Source organism: Delphinapterus leucas, chromosome 2 (assembly GCF_059928025.1).
Source record: "Delphinapterus leucas isolate spDelLeu-1000000601 "Yukka" chromosome 2, BTC_Dleu_Yukka2, whole genome shotgun sequence".
NCBI classification, from domain to species: domain Eukaryota; kingdom Metazoa; phylum Chordata; class Mammalia; order Artiodactyla; family Monodontidae; genus Delphinapterus; species Delphinapterus leucas.
In genome coordinates this window covers 104273960-104300706 of record NC_143130.1, presented here as the reverse complement: position 1 = coordinate 104300706, position 26747 = coordinate 104273960, and the positions used below count along the sequence as shown (strand labels likewise).

Here is a 26747-nt window from a genome sequence, read left to right as displayed (position 1 = left end):
TTAATTCTGGTTCTAGATCCCTGAATAGATCAAAGCCTGACCTGCTTCCCGTGACTGCTTTGCTCATTGTCTGTCTCCCACCTCTGGATTAACATAATACCTTCAGATTCTTTCAGGACTGAAGGCACCAGATACCACCCTATTTCCTTTAGCTAGTAAAAGAGGAGAAATTTCACAAAAAATCCATTTGATTGCTTTTTCTCCTACACTGGTTATGCTCGTATACGTCATATGTGCAAGTCATCGGTTATTCCATGGTTCATTTGATCATCCATTCAACAGGTATTTACTGAGCATCTAGTATATCCAGGCACTGCACTCGGTCCAGGTAGGTTTAGTTAAATAAATTTAAAACAAGACACGGTCCTTCTCTGGAGTGGGGAGGAAGGTGATCAGACATTAAACAAACACAAATATATAAGTGCTCAGTGAGGTAGGTTCCAGGAAGGAAACGCTAAGACAGTAATGTGCTATAGTTACTTCCATTTCAAATGATTCCCGCTGATTACTTAACCTGATCTAGACACTTGCTGGTTTCCTGCCCTTTCTTCCCTCCTCATCTTTCCCCTCCTCCTTGAATGGTGAAAGCGGATCCAGAGATGCTTACCATTCCGCTGAAGGAGTGCCGCAGGAGAATCGCGTGGCCGTACAGCAGGGTCCTGTGGCCACCCCCTTGTGCAGCCTGTGGGGAAGGAGGGCAAGAAATGTCAGCACCGGCCAGGCATGGCCTCTCTGACGGCAAAGCAGCACAAGAATTCTTGGAAGACAGACTACAAAGAAAAGACCCATCGAGAAGCTCCCAAGGAATTCATTCTAGAAGCGAGTGGCCAGCCTACAGGCGGGGGAGGTGGGGGACGACTGGTGACCACAGCCATGCAACATCCCCGGGAGAGCGTGTGTGGGGCCTCTTCTTGAAAACAGCCCCTGCCCGGGATCAGCGGAAACCCAGAGCCGTTCTACTAGAGAAGCACGTAAATTAGATAGGTACTGCTTACCTTCCTTTGAAACTTCTCAGAAGCGTTCAGAGTGAGAGAGAGAAACAAATGTGATGTAACTACAGCCTAGCGACAAAAAGGCAGCTTAGGGGCAGGCATATGGTCACAGTCTGTGCCTTGTGGTCTTTTCTTTTCAAGGCACTTTTTTGCCTCCTGCCCACTCACGTAAACGGGTCCTATTTACCCACATTGCAGCAACGAGAGATGGCTCTGAAATCCAGGGCTTTAAAAGGGCAGCCAGTGATGCGAGAATAGATCCTCTAGTTAAGGGTCCGTCTAGGTGCCCTTTCTGTGCCCCACCAGGCAGCTCCACTCTGGCTGTTCACTCAGTGGCAGCCCAAGCAGCGGGAGAGGCCCAAGAGGAAGAGACAGCCCAACGTAAAGCCACTGATGTCTGCTTCTTACTTTTCCCCTTATCTGATTGGCACCCCGTGATCTGAACTGAATAGCACATGACAGGAGACAAGGCTGTTATGTTTCCAGTTATAGGTGAAAAGGTAACGTGGAAAACTGAAATCTACAGAAAATTCTAGAATGTTTTGGCATCAACATTTTCAACCTTTTACCCAAATCTCTCCCTGTCATGTTAACCTGCCCTCAGAGACAAGTCCCATTTTTTTGATCACACACCCCTTTTAGGAAGAAATATTTGCACATAGACCACCATCCCCAAATGTGGACAAAAAGAGAGTTCAAAGCCTGAGATTAAAATGAATCACAAACAGAAATTCTAACATTTTCCTTCCATATGCCAAGGGCACCTCTTATGCATCATGTATTAGAGCTACATAGCAGCAAGCCCAAGGGCTGGTTCGAGGGTCTGCTTCTCTCCCGTGTCGACCCCTCATCAGGGCCACGGGTGATGAAGGGGAAGCTGGTGGTGGAGAGAAGGCAGAGGTCTAGATGGTAAGGCCTGAAGTAATTCTATTTCAACTCTATTTGGATTAACAGAATCACCCTGTCAAAGAGATGATTTTTCATGTCATACAAGGAGCCTAAAGAAAAGGAAAAAGATAAATGTGGTATCATGTTTAAAAAAAAAAAAAGCCGGTAACTATATATAAATGTGGCTGTGCTTTTTTTCCCACAGCTATAGAGATATTTAAACGCTCTCTAGACCTTAATACTACGGAAGGATTAAATGTTCTTCACAATATTTCTGAATTTCTTGAAACCATCTGAACTAACTTTAGTTGCTGTATTTACGAATGTGTCAACAGCTTACATTAAAATCAGTCACACTAAAGAATTTTCATTATCTTGTCAGACTCACTGACAGTTGTAATATTACAAGTTAATTAATAGCTCACGATGGCTTATATTGTGGGTTTATGCTCCCAGACTAGTCCTGTGCCTCAAACTGAACTACTCACTAAACTATACTTCCCATTGTTAACCATGGGTCACACCTTCCTTCAATTCTTCTTTGTTCCTGTCAACTCTGTGAGTAATCGTAGGTAAAGAGTCAGGAGTTGCTGACCCCCAAAGTGGCACTAAGGGTCCTGTGCTATCCTTCTCTGGCAATGCTGGAAACATCTCCTGGCTCTCATGTCCTCAATTATGATGCCAACAGAAAAGCAGAGTGACTTAACTACCCCTCTGGGATTGAAGGGAACGACCCATGCCAACTCTTCCCTCCACTAAGATCTCAGATGCGTGTGCACATCAGCTTGTTAATACACAGCTTGCTGGACCCCACTCCACAGTGTCTGCTTTACTAGGATCGGGGTGGAACCTGAGAACTTGCATTTCTAATAAGTTCCAGGGAAAATGACATTGATTATGCTGCCGGTCCAGAAACCACATTTTGAGGACCAGTGCTTTAAGGAATGATGGAGCTTCTGTGCCAGAAAGGTAACGGAGCTTTTTCTGCAGAAGTTTTTTTTTTTTTTTTTGCGGTATGCGGGCCTCTCACTGTTGTGGCCTCTCCCGTTGCGGAGCACAGGCTCCGGACGCGCAGGCTCAGCGGCCATGGCTCACGGGCCCAGCCGCCCTGCGGCATGTGGGATCTTCCCGGACCGGGGCACAAACCCGTGTCCCCTGCATCGGCAGGCGGACTCTCAACCACCGCACCACCAGGGAAGCCCTCTGCAGAAGCTTTGATAATCGTCATCCTGGTGAGAGCTATCATTGGCACACACCATGCCTCAGGTGCTTTACATCCATCGTAGTTCATCCTCCTAACTTTTCAAGGTAGGAATCATTTCATCCACTTGGAACGTGAGGAATTTGAAACTCAGAGAGGAAAGGATCTTGCCACAAGTCACACAGCTGGATGTGGTGGTGATGGTGGTGGGAACTGAACTCAGAGTTAATTCCAAAACCTGACTCATTTCACTGTACTTTTTACAATATATTCATTTGCCTACTGTGTACAAAACCAGGGTACACAGCACCAGGAGGAATAGGATAGAAAGATACTTCCTCAGCTCCTTAATGAAGGTGAATTGATACAGTTGGAATTAAATGAGCTCTAACCACATGGCAGGTACATAACTACACTAAGTGCTGTACGGGAATCATCTCATTCTATCTCTTAATTAGTGCTGCGAAGTAACCATGGAATTACCTCCATTTTATGGAAGCACCCACTGAGGCTGCAAGAAGTAAAGTAAGTTGCTCAAAGTCATGCAGGTTCCAAGGGCAAAGCTGGGATTTAACAAAGGCGAGGGATTTGACCATATCCTCTATTGTCTCCCTCTCTGTATTCTGGCAGGAGACAAGGCTTGTGTATAAAAAACCATGTTACAAATAGAAATGACATCCCTGTTCAAAGAGGTGAAGACAAACAGCATTGGAATAGACCAGGAGGGTAACGAGGGTGTTAAGGAATTGCTTTATGAAAAAGGTAGACAGTAACATTCTAGTAGGACTGTTGATGTGTAATGATAATTAAAAAAAAAAAAAAAGAGGAACCCATATAGGCAAAGCGCTGGAGGTGGGAGTATGAAGTACACGTGGGGACTGGTGGACGATTCACTGGTTAGCGTTGGGTTTGATGAAAGGGAACAGCTGGAAATGAGTTAGGACACAGGTACAGGCCTGTCAGATTATGGAGGGCCACACCTGACCGTTCCACAGCTAATGGGACACTGGTAGAGGTTTTTTTTTTTTTAATCATGTAAATGTTTTCTTTTTCTTTCTTTGTTTTTTTTAACATCTTTATTGGAGTATAATTGCTTTACAATGGTGTGTTAGTTTCTGCTTTATAACAAAGTGAATCAGTTATACATATACATATGTTCCCATATCTCTTCCCTCTTGCGTCTCCCTCCCTCCCACATCCCTATCCCACCCCTCCAGGCGGTCACAAAGCACTGAGCTGATCTCCCTGTGCTATGTGGAGAATGTCACAATCAAAACTGTCCCTTAGGAAGGTAACCCTGACTACAAAATGGTAGAAGAACTGAAGGCATCAAACCCTAAGGACAGAAAAGATCATTCTCTCATTCAGTTTCCAGGACAACCTCAGGAGAGGATGTAGACCAAAAATCTTGGAGTCATCCTTTACTCCATCCTCCCTCTCTCACTCCACAGTCCATCCAAAGCACCTTCGGTGCCACCTTCAAAATGTATTCTCTATCCGACTATTCAGTGTCCCACTGCTACCAGTCTGGTCCAACCTATTGGCCTGTCTCACCCTGACTATAACACCTCCTAACTGTGCTCCCTGCTGCACCCACCCCATTTATAGTCTGAGCTAACACAGCAGTCAGAGCCATCTGTTTAAGACTGTCAATCACCTCACGTTAATTTTCTTGCTCAGAACCCTCCCAATGGCTTCCTTTCACACTTAGAAATATGACGTCCTCACCATGGCTTCTAAGGCCCTGCATCAGGAATTGGCAAATTTTCCCTATAAAAGACCAGACAGTAAATAACTGGGGCTTTGCAGGACACATATGTCATGTAGTCTTCTTTTTTAAACAACTTTTTCAAAAATTAAAAGCCATTTTTACCTAGAGGGCTGTACATAAACAAGCATAGGCTGGATTTGACCTGTTGTTGCGTTCCCTGCCCTACTCGATCTGGTTCCTTCCACCTATCTGACCTCATCACCGGCCAGCAGCAGGAGGGTCTCCACCACTCCCTCTGCTCCAGCCCCATGACCCTGCCTCTATTCTTCAGACAAGCAATCTCCTACTACAGGGCCTTTGCACATATGCTTCCCTCTGCCTGGAATGCTCTTCCTTCAATATTCTCATGGCTCATTTCCATCCTTATTCATCTCTGTGTTCAGATATCTTATTAGAGAAGTCTTCTCTGATCACCTCTTCTAAAAGAACAATCCCCCTTACTTGATCACATTTTTTCTGCTTTATTATTTCTCATGGCATTTATTAGCTGATATATTGTTTTTGACATGTATCTCCCCTCCCTCCCTCCCCCTAGGACATAAGCTCCATGAGTCTCTGGTGTATTCTCTGCCATATCAACATCACTTTTACCAGTGCCTGACAAACAGGAGGCACTCATTTTCATATTTCATCTTCCTATTTCCTGAACAAATGAATAATAATTGGATGAGACAGTTCTTTTGTCTGCCTTATACAAATGGAAAAAGAGAAGCTTTCCTATGGTCAGCTTGTAAGCAGCGAGCTTGGATTTCAACTTGGGTCTAACGACAAATTCTACCAACTCTTTTCACTATTTGATGCTAATTCTAGATAACATTCCAGGAGATGATATGCTACATAGAAGACTTCACGGGTCTTTTCCCAAGCGGGATCCAGACCTCAAGACTGTGAGACTTTATTGGGATGGCAGTCCTGCCCCTGCTGGGAGTGACCTTGGCTATCATCATTGGGAGAATGAGAATATATGGTACCACCTCGTGGGATGGGAGTGCAGCAGGGGGTGAAGCCAGCAGAAGCACCCTGATGCCATGTCCTGAGGAAAAATGTTCCACTAGATCATTAATTCAATCATCTCGTCTGTAATTTCAGAAGTGATTCTGTCACTGACATTTCTTTAGGAGGTTCCCAGAGGACACTGTCACCCAGTAAGATAATCCCAATACGGCAACAAAGGAGAGGGGAACTCTGCTTCTCTCCAGCCATACATAAATGTTTCAAGACTGTCAGATCTCTAAGCCACCTTCTTTTATAATCTGGAACCCCAGATTCCACTTTGGGGCTCCCAGGATCTGGAAAGACTCCTTGTGGATCTAACATAAGCTGTGAAAGCTTGGGGGGCTACCTTCCTGGAGGGCTTGCAGGGCACGACATCACTTCCTGGGTGTGGATGTGTGTACTTTCATTTTCTTTTCCTCCCCCACTCCCCTCCCTTCCACTCGTTCAGGCTATCAGAGAAAGAAAGGAGCCTTGCTAGAAGGTCACAGAGCAATGTTTCCTCCAACACGCTGGAGACCCTTTACATCGCCCAGGAGGTTTCCTTTGACACAAGCGACAACTAAATAACAATTATGCCATTGTTACTGTAAAAAAACAGTAACACCTAATAGCAGAAGCAAAAGCAAGTAACCTAGTATTTTCAGTTAGAAAACATAACGAAAGTTTCTATTCATAATTGCTACAAGGTATTAAAAATTTTAGGAATTTACCTAAATGTTGAGCTAAACCTTCAAAATGAAACCACAAACTTCTGCTCTATAAAACAAAATTTGATTTGGTGAAATGGAAATGTGTACTTTGTTACAGAATGAAAATACTAGTATTTGTTAATGCTTATTCTCCTAAATTTAACTTACAGACTTAATGTACTTTTAATGAAAATTCCAGTAGGGTATTTAGGAATTCAACAAGATCACTATACAGTTAATCTGCAAACATAAACATTAAGAAATTTATTCTGAAAAGGAACCAAGTTTCAGAAAATGTTACAAAGCAAAATTCTTTCATTCATTCTGGTAATGGTTCAAAAGAAGAATGTAGCACAATACAGACAGTCCATAAACAAAGCTGAAAGGCAACATATGATAAAGCAGATTCTTAGTACAACGCGGGGAAGGCAGGATTATTAAGCAAATGTCTCTTTGTTTGATACATGGAGAGCAAAATAGAAAAGTATTCCGTAAGATCTACAGGAAATATAAAAGATAGATTATGGATGGGTAACAGAGTTAAATAATTTATTTTAAAAGTAAACTCTAAGACAACTAGCATGTAATAAATAGTCCACATTCTTTTACAGAGCTAATACTTATCTATGCTCTGAAGCAACAGATAAGTTCAAAGGAAATAAAAAGACAGGATTTTACCAAGATTTCTAAACTTCAGAACAATGGAAACGTCGACATTTAACAGACTACAGAAATTCTTTGTATCACTTTGACAAAAGGATTAACATCTCATTGAAATGTAAGAAAAAATCATCAAATAAAGAAATGGGCAAAGGATATGAATAAATGATTCATATCAGGAATAAAATTAAAACATATGGCAGAGATTTTATCTCTTCTAGTAATGAAAGCAATGACAAAGCAACTATGATGTATCATTTTTCATCAACTAAATTTTCAAAAATGGGGAAAAAGCCTTAATGCCATCAGAGTCGCAATTTAGCTGGTGCTACCCTGTAAGGTGGCACTGAATACAACTCTTGAAAAGCAAGATGGTAGTATATAAAAAGAGCCATAAAGAAGTCAGTAAACTTTGCTGTAGTAATCCTACTTCTGGGAATAATTCAAAAAAAGTGAAAAGAGCATCATAATGGGGCAAACAAAGAACCCGGAAAGGACCTGACTATCCAAAAGAAAAGTACTGTCTAGTAAAACATGGGGCTTCTTCAGGATGTTCTACCCTGCAACCATGAAAGGAGACAATTTACAGAGGCTACTGGAAACACAGAAAATGGTTATGGTTGACCATTGTGAAAAAGGCAGAATGCAAAATGCCTTCTACTATTTTATATATATATATATATATATATATATATATATATATATATATGCAAGAATGATAAGGAAACCTATAAAAATGAAATAGCCATTTGGGTGGTTGCAGAACCACTGGACTTTCCTTTTCCAAATTTTTCTTTAGCACTACTACCACGTGATCATTTCAGTAAAACGTCCGTGTGCCTGGGACGCAACACCGTGCTGCATGTGTTTAAAACAATGGAGTGTCTTAAAGTGTTGTCTCTTTGTTAAAACTTCAGTTGCTCGAGGTGTGATTTATTTGCCAGAATCCTCTGTAAATGACTTCACCTGTCTGAAAGGTGGCTGGCAAGGCATACCCAGCATGCTTGCAGTTAGGCACTGATTCCAGAGTCTAGCCCTACCCTGGTGTTGGATAGAAAGCCCAGAGAGGCAGCCTTTATCCAAGACACCTCTGTCCTCCGCTGAGTTCCCTCAGGCCTATCCCAGACTCCATAGGGAAAATCTCTTGCCCAGGGAGTCACTCTCACTTGGATCTCAAACATCCTGGCTCTTCTGACAGCCCTTAGTGGATCCTTCACCTTGGATCCCACCCTTGTCCCTAGAGACATGGTTTCTACACTACTCCGTGCTTCCCAAGGCTGCCCCCACCAGCCATCAGATTCCAGGTCTACCTCCCCCAACTGCTACAAGCCATCACACCCTTCTGGCCAAATTCCCAAGACCCTACTCAAGCACCCCGCTGTTCTAGGAGGGGTTGACAGATAGAACCGCATAATCAGTGGGACAGATGGGACTCCCCAGCTCAAATGGCACGACTGCTGGGGCACTTTCCAACCAGGTCTTGGATTGGAAATTCCTGGGAACAGAGACAATTTTCCCTCTTTAATGACAGTTAAAGTAGCATACTGGAATTTACAAAGTCCAGGGGTGGGAAGGCACATGGACAGATGACTAGTGATTTGGAGTCAGAGTCAGGGAATATGACAATAGCAATTCCATAAGCACTTTCTAGCCATCCTAACTCCCTCACTATGTGTGAATTCCTGAAAAACCCAATACAGGAAACTAAACTCTTTTCTTCACCGCCTTCTCTGGATCAGATACCCTACTCTTCAGCTAGGTAATTGCCAAGTCCAGCTTTTGGTTCCCCACTTTGGGATATAAAGACACTATAAGAAGTCTAAGGTATCATTCTTACAATTTGACACCTTGATTTTTCACTTATAAAAGGATGATTAATATGGATCTAAAACTCTTAGTCAAAGATTTCTGAGCCATTGGCTATACAGAAAGCAACAGTATCAGGATGGAGTCCCCTAATGAGGTTTCCTCTATAAGAAACACTTCAAGTGAGTCTGGGCCAACTCGACCACAACAGTGCAGGCCCTTAAGGTGAACACACACGAAAGGAGGACACATTCTTTGCATCCTTCATGGGCCTCTTGGGATACTGTTAAAAACTGAAGTCATGAAATAGAATTTTAATGAAGTTCAGAAAAGAGGAGGAAGTACAGCGTCTGATAGCCCACTTCCCCACGTTCAGTGATCACGACAGTCTGCCCAGTTGCCCTACTGACAAGACAGACCCACGATTCACAAGCTGCAGGCACAGTACAACCCCAAAGAGAAAAGGTTAAAGCTGGTCTGCAGAGGGCCTATGGCAGAACTTGACCTCCCAGCAAGGTCAGCAGGGTGACCGTGACTCAAGGAGCCCGACCTCCCATGCCCTCAGTACTGCTCACTCACCATCACTGCATATCCCAGGGCCCAAGAACAGAGTGATCAAAAAGCTGTGCACAAAGGCAGGCTAGTCTCTTTTCTTTCTTTCACTTCTTAAATAGAGAAAATACAGGCAAAACCCAAACAATCCATCCCCCGACCATCGAGCACGGAATGCCAAATTTACCATTTCCATAGTTTATCATTCATTGAATTCAGCCAACCCAACCTCCTGGAAGCACCTAGAATTCTCCTTCCTGGGTGAGAACATTTTGGCAATCTCATTTTTGTTCAAGTCATTAATTTCATAGCCACATGGAAGTAGTTCAGGACAAAAGGATGAAAGGCCAGAGGCTTATGTGAGCAAATGTAAGCTCTGGGTCATGAGCCTTATCTGTAACAAGAACCTGCACAGCAAGGAGGTATTTTCTTCCAGGAAAGTGCCTACACGGCTTCTCTTTTGCACAGATGTGGCCGAAGGGGTGAGGAAAATCAGAGAGATGGCTCAGATGACTTAGGGATAGCAGAGAAGCTGTTGTTATGACCCCGAGTTCATTATTTCCTGTGAGCACTTCAAGTCATGAGAAGGAAGAGCCTGTGGATGGTGCAGATTTGAGCCCTGAATGCACGACTAAAGGCAACTAAGGAATCTCCTGCCTTTCAAGTCTTTAAAAATAAAGGTCTCAGCTCTTTGAGAATGGTGGACACATGCAACCATGTTCCCATTCCAACCCACGATGCTTGGGGAACAAATTAAATGACTTTTGGAGGTTCCCACTCGGGCTGGGATTTTACAAATGCTGATTCTGAAACAGGAGGATAAGCATTCTCCATTGAGGGGAAAAATGGTGGCCATTGGGACGCCTCCAAATTGAGCACGGGGTCATTCTAGTTGCACCTGTGCTTCTCTTTGCAGGTAGACACCACAGGGAAACCAGACAGCCAGGATGGCAGCTCGAACATATTTCCTATTATGGTATCTTTTAAAGGAGCAAATTGACAGGAGATATTTGTCAGGGTATTAAAGACATTTAGATTGATGACCTTTGAAAGAGGTGAAGCAATTATTTTCTTCTCTGAATTAAATTTCCCCCTTTCTCCTATAGCTGACTAACAAATTTCTAAGAATCTAACATTGCCAAGTTCATTCTCTAAATAAAAGGACCCTGTCAGCCAGATTTGTTTTCCAGGCACTGCTCTAGTTTTTATTTGAACCATACCTCCTCATCATTCATCAGGCCTCTGATGGGATGGTGGACCAGTGGCCACATAGGGTCAAGACTAAGAACTCTGCTCAAACATTTCCTTTCACCCAAGGCATCGTACAACAAATATTTCCTACAAACAGTTTAACATCTAAAAGGTCAGATTACCTGGACATGAAAAATCAAATACTGTCTTTATCTACTATGTCTCTAGGGAAAAAAAAAACACATCACCATTCATCCTGGGAATTAACAAAATAGGCATAAGTTTTTATCATAAAACCACTATTGAGTCCGACTGTGTGCAAACACCTCTACTCATGTGGCCTATAAGGAAGAAAATGAACTCAAATATATCTTGTTGTTTGATCTCTCTCTCTCCTGCACTCTTTAACCCATTATTTTTCTCTCCTGGATGCCCTTTATCAACACAACTTCTGTTTCCTTCATCCCTCTAACCCCCCTGCACTGTTCCCAGTTATGATCTTGCTGGATAGAGAGAAATTCATCCTGTTTTCTCTACATCCACAAAATAAGCCTAGGGTCAAGTTTACATTTCCAAGCAAAACAAACAAACAAGAGCCTGACCTTTCCTTGAAGTATATGAAGTGGCCTTAGGTGGAGAAGCTGATTCTCAAAGAGTTCTGTGTAGGTGTGGGCCTGTGGATGGATAGAACAGGTGCTCTTCGTACTTCCTATGTGTCCGTGGACGATACACTGCTCGGAGGGCAGTGGAAATGGTTCTCCTGAACCTCTCATGGGTTGATTATACAGAAGTGCTCCTCAATCCCAGCTATCCCTCAGAATCATTGGTAGAGCTTTCAAAATGAAAACAAAGTGAGGAAAAAAAAAAAACTACAGCCCCAAAGGCAGGACCATTTGCCTAAGACTCTTATTTGGTAGGTCTCTGGTGAGTCCCGGGATCCTAGGTAATTCTAACGAACAGCCTAGCTTGAGAGCCACCACCCTTCCGGGACTTCCCCAGCCACACTGGACCCTTCATCTAAGTAACTGGTATGGTGCTTACAGTCAGCAAGTATCGGGTTGGCCAAAAAGTTCATTCAGGTTTTTCCATAAGATGGGACAAAGAACCCGAGCTAACTTTTTGGCCAGCCCCATATTTCCCCATTCTCAGAAGCATCATTCTGGACCAGTGGCTGATTTTCCTTTTAGCATTTCTCCAGAATCCTACGAAAGCAAAGAATAAACATGGTTGTTCCCCCTTGCCCTTGATAGCTCTAGGACTAGTGTTCAACTATAACTCCCTGTCTCTTAGCTCTACTGCCATGTATGTGACAGGTGGAAAGATACAAATTTCTACCGTAAAACCTGTGTGGTGAGGGCTCTAGACAATTCAAACTTGGTAGAAAAAGAGTTCCAGGCCCACCACAATGACCTCTAGATCTCTACACCCATCTTCTTGGTGTCCAAGACCAGCTAGGCCCTTCCTGTTCTGTGTCACCTGCAATCTGGCCTTCCCTCTCCCACCAATCTGGACTTCATAAGGCCTGGGAAGAGATGAAGTTGAGGGCAAAAAGCAGAACAGATTAGGGGGGAGGAACTTTTACTCTTCATCTCTCACTACTTGGTCACCCCCTCCCCAATCAGTCATTTCCAGTCTTCTGTCCTCACTCAGGTTGCTGTGTCCCCAGCCATTAAGAGTGCCCTTCTGCATTCTCACTTAGAACATTCCACTTTTTTTCCCTGCATCTGTAAGGTCTCTTAGAGTTGTTCTGAATCATCTAACACTTGGGCAGTGCTATTCACATGGCTGCTTTCAAAAGCCTAGCTTAAATCTAAGTGTTCTTGCTACCCACTAGTTCTGTCAAAGAGAAAAACTTCAGCGTTTTTTTTTTTGAAAAAAATGTCTCCTCTGCTGATCTGTGAATGGAAGGCAGGACTTGGGTAGAGGAAGCACTATCTGATCTATTTTCTCGCCATTGTGCAGGGAGTAAATTCATCACACTGACATTGAGAGGATAACCAACTGGGACTGACAGTAACACCAACTAGAGCTGCAAGAAACCACAGCAAATCTTTGGGGGCAAGGGAAGAAAGGCACATTAAAATGGCCCCTGCTATCGATGAGAAGAGGAGGGGAGTGGCTGGCTCAGAAACACCAAGTATGGGTTACAATTTGAAAACACTTATGCCAACATAAGCAAAACTAAATCTCAGTTGTGCTCATGTTTGCCTCCTTCAATGGCTGGAGAAAAATCAATCAATCATTTCCCAGTGGGGTTGTGATGTGATGGTTAATATAATACAATGTGATGATCTGGTACAGAAAAGAACACTGCAAACAATGAATTAGCTGAAAAAGAAATAAAGAAAATGATCCCATCTACAATAACATCAAGAAAAATAAAATCCTTAGGAATAAATTTATCCAAGGAGGTAAAAGATTTTTACACTGAAAAATACAAGACATTGATGAAAGTGAAAAAGACACAAATAAACGGAAAGATGTCCTGTGTTCGTGGATTAGAAGAATTGATATTGTTGAAATGTCCATACTACCCAAAGCCATCCATAGATTCAATACATTCCCAATCAAGATTCCAATGGCATTTTTCATAGACATAGAAAAAAAAATATTGAAATTTGTATGGAACCAAACTGTATTACAAAGATACAATAATCATACCTTTATGGTACTGGCATAAAAAAACAGACACAGAGGCCAATGGAACAGAATTAAGAGCCCAGAAGTAAACTCATGCATATATCATCAACTAATACTTGACAAGGGAGCCAAGAATACTCTGTGGAGAAAAGACAGTCTTCTCAATAACTGGTTCTGGGAAAACTGGATATTCACATGTAAAAGAATGATCTTACACCACTCGAAAATTAACTCAAAATGGATTAAAAACTTGACCGTATGACCTGAAACCATAAAACTCCTGGTAAGAAATGTAGAGGAAAAAACTCCTCGACATACGTCTTGGCAATGATTTTTTGGATATGACACCCAAAGCAAATGCAACAAAATTAAACATAAACAAGTGGGGCTACATCAAACATAAAAACTTCTGCACAGCAAACAATCAACAAAATGGAAATGGAAGAAAATATCTGAAAGTCATATATCTGATAAGAGGTTAATATCCAAAATACATGAAGCACTCAGACAACTCAATAGCAAAAAACTCCAAATAATTCAATTAAAACATGGGCAAAGGATGTGAAGTGACATTTTTCCAAAGGAGACACACAAAGGCCAAGTATATGAAAAGGCGCTCAACATCAGTACTCATTAGGGAAATGATATATCACCTCGTGCTTGTTAGAATGGTTATTATCAAAAAGACAAGAGATAGCAAGGGTCGGCAAGGATGCAGAGAAAAGAGAACCCTCGTGCACAGCTGGTGGGAATGTAAATTAGTGTAGCCACTGTGGAAAACGGCACGGAGGTTCCTCAAAAAATTTAAAGTAGAACTGCCATATGATCCAACAATTCCACTACTGGGTATTTATCTGAAGGAAATGAAATGACTATGTCAAAGAGATGTCTACACCCTCCATGTTCAGTGCAGCATCATTTACAATAGTGAAGATATGGAAGCAAACTAAGTGTCCATCAACAGATGAATGGGTAATGAAAATGTGGTACAATGGAAGACTATTCAGTCATAAAAAGAAGGAAATCCTGCCAGTTGCAACAACATCGATGGATCTTGAGGGCATTATGCTAAGTGAAATAAGTCAGATGAATACTGTATAATCTACTTATATGTGGACTCTAAAAAATCCCAAACTCAGGGGCTTCCCTGGTGGCACAGTGGTTGAGAGTCTGCCTGCCAATGCAGGGGAAACGGGTTCGTGCCCCGGTCCGGGAAGATCCCACATGCCGCAGAGCGGCTAGGCCCGTGAGCCATGGCCGCCGAGCCTGCGCGTCTGGAGCCTGTGCTCCACAACAGGAGAGGCCACGACAGTGAGAGGCCCGCGTACCGCAAAAAAAAAAAAAAAAACAACAACCCAAACTAATAGAAAATGATATCAGATTTCTGGTTACCAAGGCAAGGAATGGGCAGTAGAGGAATTGGGTGAAGGTGGTTAAAAGTACAAACTTCACTTATAAGATAAATATGCCCTGGGGATCTCATGTACAACATGATGACCTTAGGTAACACTACCGTATGGTATGTTTGAAAGTTGCTACAAGAGTAAATTCACAAGGAAAAACAATGTTTTGTAATTATGTATATGAGGTGATGGATATCACCTAAACTTATCACGGTAGTCATTTTACAATGTGTGTATGCCAAGTTGTTGTGCTGTAGACCAGTGTTGTATACCAATTATATCGCGATTAAACAACAACAAAAAGAATACTGCAATTGATTTCTGCTCTTTATACTCGGAGCGATCACTGCTGACTGTGAATGATCTTCAGAAACCTGAAGAAGTAAATATGTTATCTAAAGAGTCTGCAGGGAGAGGGAAAGTCAGAGGACCAGACAGACTGTCTTGAACCAGAGCAGCTAAAAAATTCCTGGTAACTTATCACTGTCTAGTAATTCATCTGCATCTATAGCTGTTCACAGTAGCCGAGACTGCATTCTTGAGAGAGCCCAGGAATACCGCAGTCCTATTGTTTCTCCCACTGACGTTGACTGAAATCAGCATAGCTAATAGAGCATGGATTTGTATATCCCTGTTGCCCTACACACCAAAGTGGCTGCCCAGAGGGAACAAAGAACTGGGAAACAGCAGTTGCTCATTCTCTTGGCGACCCAGGTCAATCGCCTGGGGTCAGAGAAGTGTGGCTCCTGCAGCTCAGACCTCTCCCAGGCCCTTAGCATCACCCGGGGCTGAGGCCTGCCTGGGCGCAATATGGGAGTAGAAGAGGGAGTTGAATCCACCACAAAGTTTACAACCCTGAGTGGAGCAAGAGGTTCTGAAATGCTAGCATCTTGCTAAATATACACCCTCCATTTTCCCCATTATTGGAAATCTCTGGATGAAATTGGTATAGAAACATGTTATTGGACCCTGTTAAAGGCTGAGAGAAAGAATGTGAATTTGAGATATTGCATTACATCAGGTCATTTTTTTCCAAAATTTGTGTAAATCCTAAAATTGGATCAGAGTTCGCCAACAGTCCCTTTAGCAAGCTGATGTGGGAAAATCCCCATGAGGGCAGGAGATAAGGTAAAGTTGTCATGGTTGTAACATGGGGAAACAGTCCTACAAACTATTGGGGCAAAATGCCAGGTCCTCTGGCCCCTGGAGCTGTGTCCTGAACTGAACACACAACGTACTGCGTTAACTTAGAGAATCAGCACCATGGATAGCACTCTCTGATTGCCTGACTAAAGGTGTCTCAAGAATTACAATTCAGTTACTGGTATCCACTAATAAGATAAAATCTAGAGATTTTTGTACTCCAGCAGTAATTCTGAAGATTTCTAATACCAAGTCATAAACTTCAGAAAAGGGACAACTATTAAAAGATATACACATAGCTAAAAAAAAGGGATGAATTCAACTTACCTTTCTAATACCTCACAAAAGACATGCAAACAGGTGTTTTCAGGAGTGGTCATGCCATGAGTTTCCATCACTGGGCCCAGCACCAACCAGAGAGCAGGACTCAGGGGAGTCAGGAAGAGGAAACACTTCCTCAAGCAAATCCCCAAAGGCTGTTCTTCAGCAGAAGCCTGCATGGTGCTGGCCACACTGACACAGGCACAGCTCCGAATTCATGCTTAACGACAACATCCTGCCTCTCCTGCCCACCGCCCTCCACCTTATAAAAGCAGAGGAGCAGCAGAGAAATGGGGCAGGGAACCAGCCTCTAGCCGCACATCACTAATGAGATGGAAGCGGGTGATTCTTAATAACCTGCTGACTCCACATCTCTCCATAACAAAAACAAAAGAGGCACAACTGGTGCCTATGAACTCAGAGGCCTCTTCCTTTCATCACGGAGCTAAGACCTGGAGCTATCCACCAAGGAAGATGTGAATAACTACCACCAACAAGGGCACCAACTATCTGGGTTACAAAATCAAAATTTTTTTGTAAATAAGCCAAAACACATGTGTGGTGTTTGGCTGAAGCTACTTAGAACATGGAGCCCACAAGCTGTACGTGAGAATACGCCTTAGGGGTTCACAAGCTCAAGAACTGGTGCAATTTCAACAACAGAACCAAAACGGATCATCCATGGTTGCCAATCTTACTTTTTGCCCAATAAAGGCATTTATAAAAGAAAGAAAGAAAGAAAGCTGTCACTTACACTATCACTATAATTTTCAACAAGAAAACACACCAACTTTATTACAGTTATAAAATACTAAAAAGGACATAATCATTATGCTAAATGAAATAAGCCAGATAGAGAAAGGCAAATACTACTGTATGATAACACTTATATGTGGAATCTAAAAAACACAACTAACTAACAAAGAAGCAGCAGACTCACAGATATTGAGAACAAACTAGTGCTTACCAGCTGAAGGGAGGAGGGGCGATACAAGGTGGGGAAAGTGGGAGGTGCAAACTATCGGGTGTAGGATAGACTACAAGGATGTATTGTACAACATGGGGAACATAGCCAATATTTTGTAATAACTGTAAATGGAGTATAACCTTTAAAGATGGTATAAAAAATAACTATTTTTTAAAAAAGGACATAATCACAGAAAATGAGAAAGGCAGAACTTTCCATTTATAAAGTTTGCTTAATGAAACAATTTATACATTGTCTTTATTTTCCTACTTTTCCTGATGACCTGCAGATCCTTCCTCATGGGCAGACACCGGTCCTGGAAGAGCATCCTATGATGTCCAGGAGCCACTAATGTAGTTCAGAGGCCCCATCTCGCAGAGGGGTAGAACAAGGCCCAGAGAGCAGCGAGGCCCGAGCCAGAACGCCCAGCCCCTGCTGGTCCTGCACTTCCCTCCCTCCCATCAGATCCCCCCTCCCCACTCGGTACCAACCTAAGTCTCAGTTACAGGAGACGTCAGGTAAAAACAAGCGTTCTGCCTTTAGCTTTCCTCCTCTTCCTCTACAGAGCTGGAGGCCCTTTTACCCCATGAATTCCCTACATCTTGTTCTTATTTTCTTTCCATTTGATGCCATTTGGTCATTCCAGATCCTTCCATTGTAAAACCAGATATTAGTAATCATAGCATTGGGACACTGGCTACAGGGTTTTTACTCCAGTGAGGATTAAAGCGCCAGTTGAGATAAGGGTTTCTCTGGAGCCAAGTTAATTTTTCTTTACCAGAATTTCCAAATTGAATAGAATTTCATTAAACTTTCATGAAATGAAAATAAGCTGGAGTTTTTTTCTAGTTCACTGAGTTTTCCCTACAAATATATAATTTAAACTCTGGTAGCTATTAAAAGTAAATTACACGATCAAAGGAAAAGGCTAATAAATAACTTGAAAGGTTTCTCTTCTCCCAGGATTTCTTGAATTCCAAATGTGCTTCATTTTTAAAAAGGTAAGCAAGGCTCTTAAAATGACAGATTTCCCCTAATTCAAATATCCCACAATTAGGGCTTTAAAAAATTTCTAAAAATGCAGCTGAAATTCATCTCTGCCCCCACCCCCCACAAACTAGTTATTGAAAAAAAAATTCAGCAAAATTTCTCTTCCAAACACCTCACATAAGAATACAACTATTTACCTAATTAGTACGCACTGGAGAAAGTTTAAGTACTCCAATCCCGCCTCACTCCTCTAAGAAACTTTAATGAAGATGTTTAAAGTTTTTTACAATTAAAATGTAAAGAGCACACGCAAACACACACACACACACACACACACACACACAAACATATACAACCACTGAAAACTACATTTAGTCCAGCCTTGGGGAAGACGCTCAAGCTTTCTAAGACAACTGAGGTCATTGTGACAGGACTATATTCACAGAGCATTTGAATGTCCATAGCAACAATGAGAAGAATTCCAGGGTTTGTGTAACAGCAGCCAAGCTATAGTTATCACATTTGCTAAATATCCCCAAGATCACACAGGCCTACTGATTTTAAGCAGGAGGTACTGACTTCAGAATGAAAAAAAATTCCACCAAAGAAAAGGTCATTCCACTCAAGCTGAAACACTAAATTCAGAAAGGGGGGGTCTGGAGCTTTAAAAATTAATTCTGTGGGTTCTTTACTTGAAAATGCTTCTACTCAGGATATGAATAAATGTAAAAAGCCAGTTAACTTTAATGGTTATTCTTAACTGTTGAAATTAACATTTGATTTTTTTCTGCTGGTTGACTTTGGGGGTGTTGCATGAGAAAGGGAAAATATCCAACTAGCTTCTTCCATTTTTATTATGAATTCCAGCCTTCCGGAGGAGCAGAGCTGGAGTTGCGTAATAGACTAGGCGAGTCTGAAGCACTGAGAAACTTGGAGTAAGGCGAGGTTGCACACTTCTGTCATCTCCCCAACTTGAACCCTATGGCCACAGGCCATCTAGACCATAGTCAGAGGGAAAAAGAATTTCAAAACAATTTTCAATATCTCGAAGGAAAAAAAATGAGTCCACAGGCAAGCCATCCTTGTAATTTCAGAGCAGCAGTTTAACAAGCTTCTTGGCAACAAATTCCTAAGTGTGCAGCCACCTTTAATTCCACCAGATTGAAGTGTGTGGTGAGGTGGTGTTTTTTTAAATTGCAGAGGCACAAAGGATGGAAACTGTCCTGAACACTCACAAGTGAAAAGCCCAGTTCTTTACAAATACAGCTGGAGTCAGTTATCCATGCAAAGTACATGTACAGTAAAGGAGTGAATAACATACCCATTCCAAGAAGTCACTGAGTTAGCAAAATCCAAAGCAAAACAGTAAATGGATATTTTAGTGTGTGTCAGTCTTGCTGAAAGCTTTCAAGTCATTTGAGGAATCTGCTGATACTTACAATAGAGAAAGACACCAATGGGAACAGAGGGTATGAAGTTCCTACCTGGTGAATATTTTGTGATTTTGGCTAGAAGTAAGCAGTGGCATTAGATGTTAAAGTTTGATTTTACTTTTCCAGTACTGTGCTGATGTCATCAAGAAACTAGCAAGCAAGCAACATGCTGTAGCTGAAATCTGTCTGCAGCATTTTTTTTTTGTAATTACATTTATGCAAGAAAAACCACCCAAGGAAAATGGTCAGTACCCACATCAGAAAATTTGGAATTTCTTTTTCTTAGAAATACTGCAAACAATCAATTAGAGTTTTTCTTTTACCAAAGAGGAGTTTTCTTACCATGAAGTAAGGTCTTCCAGATGGCAAATTTTAATGAGATATCATGTTATCGAAAGACTGGTTCAACAGTAAAGTATGAGTTACTTGCACACGTTTTCATTAGTATTAGCTTATCAGAGAAACAATAAAATCCATTATATCGGCATAAAATTCTAAAATCATAGCCTAACGTGAGCGAGAACAGTAAGGAAGGGGAAAGAAAGTGAGAAGAGACGTAAGTTTAATGACAATTTGGTCTGTGGAAAAATACATTAAAAACCTTAGTTTGGAGGCCTTTCATTATTGTTTAATTTCTGAAAATAATATCTGGCTCTTTGAGGAAAGAAGTTCCATCAAAATTGCAGAATACATCCCATATTCTTCCAAAAGACAATTTATAGGAGATTCATGTCTCAAAAAAAAAAAAATTAAAACTATACTGTCATCACTTAGTGATTTAGGGTTGATGTTTTGGATGGAGTTTGAAAAACTTCTCTTTGTCCACACCAAGGCAGAAAGGAAATAAATGCATTTATCCATCTACTTAAAATTATGGGACCCGGGGTCTCCAGAATAACAGCTAATACCAACAGGCTAAAATTTCCACAGCTAATTGGTGATGGGTTATTGTCAATGGGACACACCAGAGGAAGTGAGATGGTGACACTTTTCCCTTTTAACTTGGTGCATTGCAACCATCACAGACAGGAGGAAGTTCTTTTTCATCTTGACGTCTGTCCTATAGAGATGGTGAAACCAAAGCCCAGGGCAGTGAGAGATTTGCCCGCAGTTAAACTTCCAGTAGGTGGCAGTACTAGGACTAAACCACCTGACAGCTTTGTCACCAAACAGGCTGCCATGAGCTCTAACATGGGGCAGGTTCTAAAGAGTAGTTTTTGGTATATAAACCCCCCAAGCTTTTGCATGTAAGAGCAATTTCACCAAATAGGTTTGGTTATTTTGTTAATACAAAAATACTATTTTTTTGTAGCAGGTGTGGATGACCAGCCAAAGGTCAAAAAAAGAAATGGAAGCATCCCAAATCAGAATGTTATTTTTCTCCCTTTCAAAAGAAAAAGTAGGATCAAGTCAAACAAGTTAAGGATTTAATACTGTGGTATCTGGCTCTTGTCCATTAGGCAGCAGGCACAGGTAACATCCACAGGATGAACAACCCGACAGGTGGTGGCACTGGAGAGGAGAGGTCCTGAGTGGGAGCAATGAGGAGGTACTTGGAGAGCCTGACGCAGTGGCTTTTTACCAACTAGTGCAAAGGAAGTTCAGACCTGAACACCTAATAAAGTGATTTTTGATGCATCCTGTCTACCCTAGCTTTAGGGCATATATGGGCGGGTCCTGGGACTGACATACGACACATGCAGAAGTGACTTTGTACTTTCTGTCCAAAGGAAATCTTATGTCCTATTTTAAAGGTGCAATTAATGCCCACTGTTAGATTTGACTCATTAAATAATTTCTTTCCTTTAAAAAATGTCAGTGGGGACCAGGTTTATTTGGAATTGTGTACAAACTTTCTCCATCAGTCTTGTTTCCTCCCCACATACATACCAAAATAAATTCTCATTCTGGCTCTTTTCTGACAATGATGAAGGGAAGACAAAATCCTCAGAAAATTGAGAGGCTACATCTGGATGATGGGGGTTGTCCCTTCTCTTCTATAATACAGAAATGATGGTGGGAACTCAGGGTCCCAGGAATAAAAAGGTAAGCCTCCTCTTTGCCTTCTTCATTTTGGATGAGTTTGCACAAGATCTCTAAATCTGGGCACAGCCAGGATTCAAACTTTAGACAATGGGCTTCTAGTTCCCCTCATCAGCATCTGTTTTGATTTGTTCATTACCTAACCATGTCAGGGGAGATGCATCTTGAGCAGGTTCTTTTTTAATGATGCTGTCACCTTTCTGTGACTAAATTTTCCGTGACCTTATAAGATGGATGAATGTCCTGATCTTGGCTACAAGGTAAGTATCTCATGACATGTACTTTAAATAACATTTACATGATGACACTTTGTAAGCAAAATGTAAGATTATGCCTCCTTGGCCATTTACAAGGTCACACAACGCCAGGAGGCAACCCCTAGCTTCTCAGAAAGCATGGGCACGTCATCCCTGAGCCTGACAAATGTGCCACCACACGTACGCATTTCTTTAGCAACTGTGCTGCGTGTAGTATTCCCTATTCTAAAGACAGGGGCAAGTGAAAGGAGCCTGAGGCTCCCCTTAGTGTTAACGGGACCATCTCATAAGTAATAAGGGGAATTAAAGGACCACCTCTCAGTGAGCTTATCCGTGAGACAGGTTCTTGCATAAACAGTATCTTTCCAGGTCACATTTCCCAGTCACGTTTAAAAGGCTGAGTGTGTATTTGCATTCTAGATATTTTAGAATCTAAAGTCAAGAGTGATCTTATACAACCGTAACATTAATTCTTCTTACACGTATATTTTATCTCTTTCTTGTTTTTGTTTTGTTTTTCTTTTTTTTTGCAGTACGCGGGCCTCTCACTGCTGTGGCCTCTCCCGTTGTGGAGCACAGGCTCCGGATGCGCAGGCTCAGTGGCCATGGCTCACGGGCCCAACCACTCCGCGGCATGTGGGATCCTCCCAGACCGGGGCACGAACCCGTGTCCCCTGCATCGGCAGGCGGACTCTCAACCACTGCGCCACCAGGGAAGCCCCTTGTTTTTTAAGTAGTAAAAGTCTGACAGTGATTAAGTCAACTTTTAGAGAAAACCAGAGCCCTTATCAGGAGTGCAGCTGGTAATTGTGTAAATCAAGGCCTTTCATTTTTAAAAGCATTACGTTCATTCACGTCAAAACCCATTTGTAGTTATTCGGCCCCCGATTTAACATGCACCTGGTCATACAGTGTGGGTCTCTCCTTCCTCTGAGGCATTTGAATATGCCTGAGGATCTGTGACAGGAGGAAGTAGACCAGAGATGAAAAGAGGAACCAATATTCATTTCCACACCCACAGGCACCTGTCAGCACTTATTTAATTCTCACCCAACCCTATGAGGGAGGTTGCATTTTGAAGGTGTGGAAAGTCAAGTACAGAAAGGGGAAACAATTTGTCCCAGAGGTCACTCACTCCAGTTTAGCCTGGACTGAAAACACACCTGCCTAACTCCAGAAACGGAGCTTCTCTCACTACAAATGCCGCTAGGTCTGTATTCAAAGTCATTGCCATAGGATGATGAGGACTGAGGACTCAGAGGGAGGTGGTGACATCCTTTTTAGCCCCAGGTCCTGCTGAAGGTGGTTGGGGACCTCACAAACCGTAGGTTCTACCAATCCAAAATGTGAAAATACCTTAATATTTGTATGCAGGGATTTTACATCAAACTCCAGCTATTTAATTGGCCACAGTGCCAAGCATCCATCTCTTGGTAATATTCCCACAATAACATCAGATAGCATTTCATCAGCGGTAAAGTGACCCAAGGATGAGTTTAGCGACGGTGGACGCTGAGGGGCACTGACGTTCTCTGCCCCCAGGGCCTCCTCATCATTCATTCTCCTTTTCAACATAAAGCTGGGTCCCACAGGCTACTGGCTGTAGCTAAGGACATTTCCATAATAAACTCAGTCGTTAAACCAAGCTGGACACCTCTGTTTTCTTTGCCGGCCAAAGGAATTGCTGCAGAACCGTCAATCCTTGCAAAAAGGCTTCTATGCGCTCATCAAACAAATAAACAAATAACCCATGTCATTTTTTAAAAAAAGTTCAGTTGCTGTGCAGCAGTGAACAGACACAAAAGGACCAGTTTATGCCTAGAAGGAAAAACGACCGTCTTCAAAGCAACCCGTTTGGTGGCAGTCGTGATCATTAGGGAAAGTAATATCTGTTGAAAAGCAGTAAATGCCTGTTTCCAAACAGAATGGACTGGCATGCGGAGGAGGTGCGAACCCAGTCAAACATCCCCAGGCTCCCTGGAGAATCATTATGCTCTGTCGTGTTAACTCACTTCCTTCTTGATTTTTCCACTTTTTCTTTTTCTTCCCTGCTGAATATTATCATCTCAAATCAAATTAAGTACTAATAGTAAGTGAGCACAGCAATCACTTCAGAAAAGCAAAACATTCAGGCTCAAGAGGTTATATAAAAATATTATTTCTCATAATAAAGATTGAGAGCCCAGATGGAATTGTGAGAGAGTTCCAAGGACTCTCAGTTATAGCAACGCTTCAGTTGCTATAACTTCAGTTATAGCAACTGAAGCTGCTGTTCAGGTAACTAGTGGAGCCACCAACAAATAATAAAATCTAAATCATTTAAAAAGAGTACCCTCTCCTATCTGTACTCCAGCTCTCTTTTCAAATCCCTTCATCTAGCTCTAAGATCTCTAGTTATTAATAATAATAGCAATAATGTATCAAGATGGGAAATAACTGTTGGAACGCTCTTTTCTTTGGTAAAATGGCACAAAACAGCAATACGACACATTGGGAAATTTCAGAGTCTGACCCAACATGCTGGTTGTTATCCAATGACTTTTTAATATTAAAAATGTCATGGATAGTTTATTTTGGACTTGATTTTTCAAAGAGAATGGCTCCTCCAATAAGATTTAACATATTGGTTTTTAAATATTATAAATTAAAGATGGCCCCTGAAATATATAACTGTATGGAATAAACTTCTGCTATAACATGGCTGGTAATTCAGGTATGTCTTATTCATATGTTCCAAAACTAAGAATTCAATCTTATTAAGTTGGCATTAGTATTCTATTTGGAAAATGAATTGTTATTTATTCTTTTTCAAAAGACAAAGCAAGTTAAGACTATTGTTTAAGTTCTTGGCAACAAAGAAGAGCAAGGGTTATAAACAGAACTTTTCAATTTACTTTGTCATCTATAGGATTCCCTGAACTACTCAAACTAAACGGTAAAGAAAAAGAAGTCCTTTGAAATGCACTTTGTGAACAAACAAGATAAGAGAACGCACACAAGATAATTCTCCAGTTAACATAGCTTCTCTCTATCTTCCAAATTTCTATCCTGGGTTATATATCGGCAGGGTCTAGCTGATCTTGGTTGACACTGAAAGCGGTGATATTCCACATCAACCAGGTTTCTCTCACCAAAGGTGTCTGTAAATCATGAGTTAAGTATACTGGAAAGAAAAGGGAGCAATTAAAAAGTAATCTGGGGCTTCCCTGGTGGCGCAGTGGTTGAGAGTCCACCTGCCGATGCAGGGGACACGGGTTCGTGCCCTGGTCCGGGAAGATCCCACATGCCGCGGAGCCGCTAGGCCCGTGAGCCATGGCCGCTGAGCCTGTGCGTCCGGAGCCTCTGCTCTGCAGCGGGAGAGGTCACAACAGTGAGAGGCCCGTGTACCGCAAAAAAAAAAAAAAAAAAAAAAAAGTAATCTGTTCCACTGAACTGGAAACGTTTGAGGGTATGTACCTAAGGAGGAAAGCATGGGGTACTGAGGTCAGTGTCAGGAGGAGGTGAACACAGATTTCAGATTTCAGTGAACATCAAAAGAACAAAAACTCACCTGTGTTAATGCTCTAAGCAAAAGCTCTTTTCAGGTGGCTGATGAAAGCATACTATGCTAAGCCAAAAGAGTAAAGAATCGCAAGTATTGGTGTTAAGGACCCTAGAAAACGAATTAAACATCCTAATTTTATAGATGAGAACACTATGGCGCCAAGAGATTGGAAGACTTATGTAAGATCACATTAAGAGCTGCAAGATGACCCAAATGTAAACATTGGTTCTCTTGAGTCTACGGTCATTGTCTCTTCTACCACCAATGAGACACTTCTTTATGATGTATGAGTTCTTTCAAGTCAAGTAATAAACTGTGCTAGGTCCTGCAAATACTCCTACCTATGTGCAGTATAAGATGCAAAAAATTAGATTTGTAATTATAATACACAATGGTAAGAACTAGTTATTGACTGTTGCTCAGGCAAGGGCACCCATCCTAGACTTACGGGGGTCAACAAAGGCTTCTCGGTCGACCTAATATCTAGACTCGTTCCTTGAAGGAGAAGTAAAGATTACATAAAGGAAGAGGGAGAAGAGGAGAAAGCTGTTTTACATGGAGGAAACAGCTGACACATATGATTGGGGGTAAAGAGAGTTGTCGTGTTTGAGGAAGTGAAGGGAATTCAACGTGGTTGGATCACTGAGTGCTTGGGGTTGGGGGGTGAGAGACGGGGCAGGAAAGGTAAGCAGGGCTCACCAAATCCCGAAGGCCTTTATGCCTAGTTAAGGAATTTGGGATTTCTCTTAAGGTAATGGGCAGACAGAGAATTTTAAAACGGTAAAGTGTAGTGATTAGATTTGCATTTTGGAAAGAACATTACGACAGTTGAGTGAAAAAAAAAATGATAGGGGAGATAGGCACAGAAGGAAGCAAAGCAGTTAGTCTGAGGTAGTAACGCAGAAGATAAAGGATAGTCGTCGAATAAAGTATCTAAGGGGGGTGGAGAGGGGTGTTTAGACTTCAGATACACAGGCCATAGAATTAAAATACTTGATGATAAATGTATATAAATAGATGTGGGTCATCAGTGAAAGGGTCAACATTACTCTGAAGTCTCTAGCCAAGGTCTTGCCTGGGAGACCTTTCGGAGACCATCATCCCTCAGTTAAAGACTTAGAGACAATTTTACCAACAATAGAAACTCAAGAAAGCTTTGTACTTGCTCATCATGAGTGAAACTGTGGAAATCTGGGTACATGTCAAAGATTCTGCATTCTACAGGAAATCCTCTCCAAAATGCTGTAACCTGGTTGTGCT

General features: G+C 41.9%; 1 protein-coding gene across 1 annotated transcript in view; it reads right to left on the bottom strand.

Moving 5' to 3' along the window:
• The window catches only part of RYR3 (ryanodine receptor 3), a 373779-nt gene that overhangs the window by 310293 nt on the left and 36739 nt on the right, over window positions 1-26747 (bottom strand). Inside the window, exon 7 of the mRNA XM_089906254.1 lies at window positions 608-682. Within this exon, the coding sequence (XP_089762380.1) occupies window positions 608-682 (75 nt within the window). The remainder of the gene's footprint in view (window positions 1-607; window positions 683-26747) is intronic.